Raw genomic sequence first — 4,096 nt, 5'->3', positions numbered from 1 at the left:
AAAGAGACAGAGGGGAAAGAGAGACACCAGAGAGAACCTTTTGGGCCCTGTGGTCACCAGCCCACATTCAGCTTAGGTGAAGATCCACATACACCCCTCATGCCCTGGGCTGTAAGAGGCTGCTGTTGAACAGTGAAAGAGCAGACCGTGGGCTTGGAGAGGTGCTGGAGGGGACCTGTTTTTCCTGGGATATCCAGGAAACTGGCATCTCTGGGCTGGGAAGGGGAGGCTGGCTCTGTAGGCATCACCTCTGCCTTGCGTGCTCCCAGCCAGCTCCTTCAGAGCACTCTGGGGACTAGGCAGGGCTGGGGAAACTCCTTTGGCCCTCAGTGGTGAGCTCTGGGCAACTATTTTTGCTCTCTTGGAAAAGAACCTTCTCTTTTCCATAGCGAACGATGTCTCTGGGAGCTGCAGACAATGGGGCTTCTTGGCTTTGGGTGTAGCTTGAAACCAAAAACTGTTGGCAGCAGCCAGCAGCTCCTGGCAAGCACGAGGGAGCTGCAAACACGGCTGTGGCTGTTTGTGTGCCAGCTTCCAGGGCCAAGCTGACCATGCTGAACACCATGTCCAAGATCCGTGGGCAGGTGAAGAACCCCGGCTACCCGCAGTCGGAGGGGCTGCTGGGGGAGAGCATGATCCGCTACGGGAAGGAGCTGGGCGACGACTCCAACTTCGGTGAGTGCCCAAAGCACACCCCAGGTGGGAGCCTCGGCAGGGCCGAAGCTGCTGGGGCTGCAAGTTCAGGAAGGGGTGTTGGGAATCACCCAAAAGGGCTTGGGGGGTGCTTAAAAGGAGACTACAAGGATGCTGGAGAAGGACCGTCATCAGGGGCTGGAGCGGTAGAACAAGGGGTGATGGGTTCAAAATGGAACAGGGGAAGTTCAGGTTAGATCTAAGGCAGAAGCTCTTCCCTGGGAGGGTGCTGAGGCGCTGGCACAGGGTGCCCAGAGAAGCTGTGGCTGCCCCATCCCTGGCAGGGTTCAAGGGCAGGTTGGACACAGGGGCTTGGAGCAACCTGCTCTAGTGGAAGGTGTCCCTGCCCGTGGCAGGGGTTGGAACTGGATGAGCTTTTAAGGTCCCTTCAACCCAAACCAGTCTGATTCTATGAAAGACTTCCACCCGGGGCAGCAGGGAAGGGGTGAGCAGTGTCCTGGATCCCAATCCATGGCATTACGTGCAAAACCACCTCTTAATACTTTCTTATAAACACTGAGTTAAGTTTGCATGTAGGAAAAAATGCTGCCTTGCTTCTGAAGTGACTAACGGCGATGTGGAAACTGGATTGAGCGAGAGTCAGGGGGTTATGGAGCAGCTTCCAGCCAGAGCCCTGCCACAGGGAGGCTGCAGCCAAGAAACCCTTTTGCATGTGACTTGCAGGGAGGAGGAGGAGGAGGGTGAAGCTTTTTGGTGACATCAATTTTAATCCACTAGGACATGAGCCTGTGCACGTGACGGCATGGGTGCAGTGCACATCTGTCCCATGGCTTCCAGTGCAGGGAGGAGCTTCCTTGCATCAGGAGAATGGAAAAGCTCTGGCTACTTTGTGGGAATGTCAGAGGATTCTCCAGAGTGTCTCTGGCCCACTCGGAGCCCTGTAGGAACTGGAGCTGTGACAAGAGGAAAGGAAGCTTTTAGCAGAACACACCAAACCTGATTTCCTTTAATAGCCTCTCTTTAAAGCACCACTTAACCTGATATATGCTCATGTTAGGACTGCATCCCTCCCTAGGATGCCTTATCTACAGTGACCACAATTGAAAGGACTCTCTTTGTGTAGTTCTTTTTCCAGCTGGACAGTGAAATGAGGTTTCACTTTACCCTCTGTTTCACTTGTGTACTCTCCTGTGCTAATGGCATGCTGGAACGGTTGGCTTGCCAGAGCTGCACAGGAATAATTTCATCCAGAAATGGTTTCCACTGGTATTAAAAGCCAAGAGTAAATCTGCTTTGCTGCAGCTTCAGTGGCATTGTGGTAGAAGCCTTAGGAAAGCATGAAATGAAATAGGTTTCAATGAGCGACTTTGAGCTCTGGAATTCAGAAGAGAGAAGGTTGGCTGGATAGAGGTTAGTGTCTGAAGTGGGGAAAAGGCTGCAGGTTTGCCGCCAGCAGCTGGGGAAACCTGAAAAGTTGGTCAGAGCACTCAGGGCTTCACAGTGTCCCAATAAAAGGATGGATCAGACGGAGCACACCCGTGCCCTGGGCTCCTCTTGCCAGCAGTGGCCAAGGAGCAGGGCAAGGTTAAAGCCCTTCACTGCCAATTGGCAGCTCCACAACTCCCTGAGCTAAAAGGGAGCTTGAAAATGCTGCTTTCAAAAGTATTTATCCCTTTCCCTTCTCCCAGGTCCCTGGTAGAGATTGTTGCTGCTTTGCAGAGTTACAAATGAAGCATGTTAGTGAAGTGTCTTGGGTGGAGTTGGTACCAAGAGGCCGTTGCCAGCTCTCAGGCCCTTTGCTCTGTGCCAGGCTGGGAGGTTTGCTCCAGAGAGGAATGGGGGGCACTGGATGGGGGACAGAATGGCTCTGCATGCAGCCAGCACCCACTGGGCTGTTTAACTGGCTGGCCCCTTCTCCCTTCCTCTTCCCTTCCTCTCCCCACTGGCAGGCGATGCGCTGCTGGATGCTGGCGAATCCATGAAGCGGTTGGCTGAGGTGAAGGACTCACTGGATATTGAAGTCAAACAGAATTTTATTGATCCCCTCCAGAACCTGTGTGACAAAGACCTGAAAGAGATCCAGGTAACACCACCCTGGGTCGCTCTCCTCCTCATCCCTCTTGTTTCTGGCCTCTTCTGGCTGTTAGTAACACGTAACGCTGGCTCCGCCATGGTGAGAACCAAGGGCTCACACAAGCAGCAGGTCTGTTCCCTGCACTGTGTGTGCCTTCTCTCTCCACACTCACCAGCATTCCCTCCCTGCTCAGCACTGCAGCTGCTCCTGAGCAGCTCCTAAGGCTGGATGCAGGTTTGAATGGTTCTTCATTCACCATGTTTTGTGGAGGTTACATCCCAGTGTGTGTTCTGGCCGTGCTGAGTTTGGTTCTTTGTGCTGTGAGCTCCCAGCCCTGTTGCATTTGGGCTGCATGGCATTATCCTTCACAGTGTTCTTTACAGCTCTTGGCTCTATTCTGTCAGTAGCCTGGATGCTGTAACATAATGCCCAAGCTAGGAGCAAGCTTCCCTCTAGGTCTCTTATGCAGCATCTCAAGAAGCTCTTGAGTTGTCTCGCTGGGGAGACATGGAGCTTGGTAGCTGCCATGTGTTAACCACAGAGCCAGGTCTGTGCCAAGCAGAGCCAGGGCTTTGCAATAGGATTCATCCCAACCTGTACGTCACCAGACAGCTCTCTCAAGTGAATTTTCACTTAGGGTGCTGCCCCAGATAAAATAACTGCCAGCTCCTGTTGCAGGACTTATCTGTGCTCCAGTTCTGCAGGCTCTCAATTGAAACAGCCCTGCCCTGAGCACTCAGGGGATGCAGTGCCCCGAACCTGCCTCCCAATTCCTCATCTCCAGACATCCTCACAGCTCCTGGGGAGCTGAAAGTGGCACTCCAGCCCCTCGCCATGCAGAGGGGTTTGCATGGGGAGCACACCCTGCACTGTGTGGAGGGGGGTGAAATCACATTGATTTGTCAAGGGCTGTTTCTTAGTGCAAAGCCCCTGCAGCCACAGCAGTAAATCCTCTGCCAGGCTGGGTTTGGACAGTCCACTCCTCCCTGCCTTGCAGCTCTCCCAGGGCCTCTCTACCCTCTGAACAAAGGTGGGAGCCACAGAAGCTGTGCTTTGAGGTCAAGTTTCTGACTTACATAACCACCTTCTTCCCAGCACCATCTCAAGAAGCTGGAAGGCAGACGCTTGGACTTTGACTACAAGAAGAAGCGCCAGGGCAAGATCCCCGATGAGGAGCTTCGACAGGCCATGGAGAAGTTTGAAGAGTCCAAGGAAGTAGCAGAGACCAGTATGCACAACCTCCTAGAAACTGATGTGAGTGCCTGGGAGGGGCTGTGTGTTCCCGTGTACACGAGGGTGGGATCTCTCAAGGGACACACAAGTTAAACACTCGTTTCCACTCTCATTCGTGCAAGTGTGGGGTTGCTC

General features: G+C 53.4%; 1 protein-coding gene across 5 annotated transcripts in view; it reads left to right on the top strand.

Moving 5' to 3' along the window:
• Positions 1-4,096, top strand: part of NOSTRIN (nitric oxide synthase trafficking) — a 9,241-nt gene that overhangs the window by 296 nt on the left and 4,849 nt on the right. For all 5 annotated transcript variants that reach the window (XM_010014065.1, XM_010014042.1, XM_010014049.1 and 2 more), the window contains exons 3-5: positions 532-675; positions 2,604-2,737; positions 3,824-3,982. In XM_010014065.1, the coding sequence (XP_010012367.1) occupies positions 532-675; positions 2,604-2,737; positions 3,824-3,982 (437 nt within the window). The remainder of the gene's footprint in view (positions 1-531; positions 676-2,603; positions 2,738-3,823; positions 3,983-4,096) is intronic.

The sequence above is a fragment of the Nestor notabilis genome, unplaced genomic scaffold (assembly GCF_000696875.1).
Source record: "Nestor notabilis isolate BGI_N333 unplaced genomic scaffold, ASM69687v1 scaffold28230, whole genome shotgun sequence".
Classification (NCBI taxonomy): domain Eukaryota; kingdom Metazoa; phylum Chordata; class Aves; order Psittaciformes; family Psittacidae; genus Nestor; species Nestor notabilis.
The sequence above is the reverse complement of the archived record's forward strand: the minus strand, read 5'-3'. Positions and strand labels throughout refer to the sequence as shown.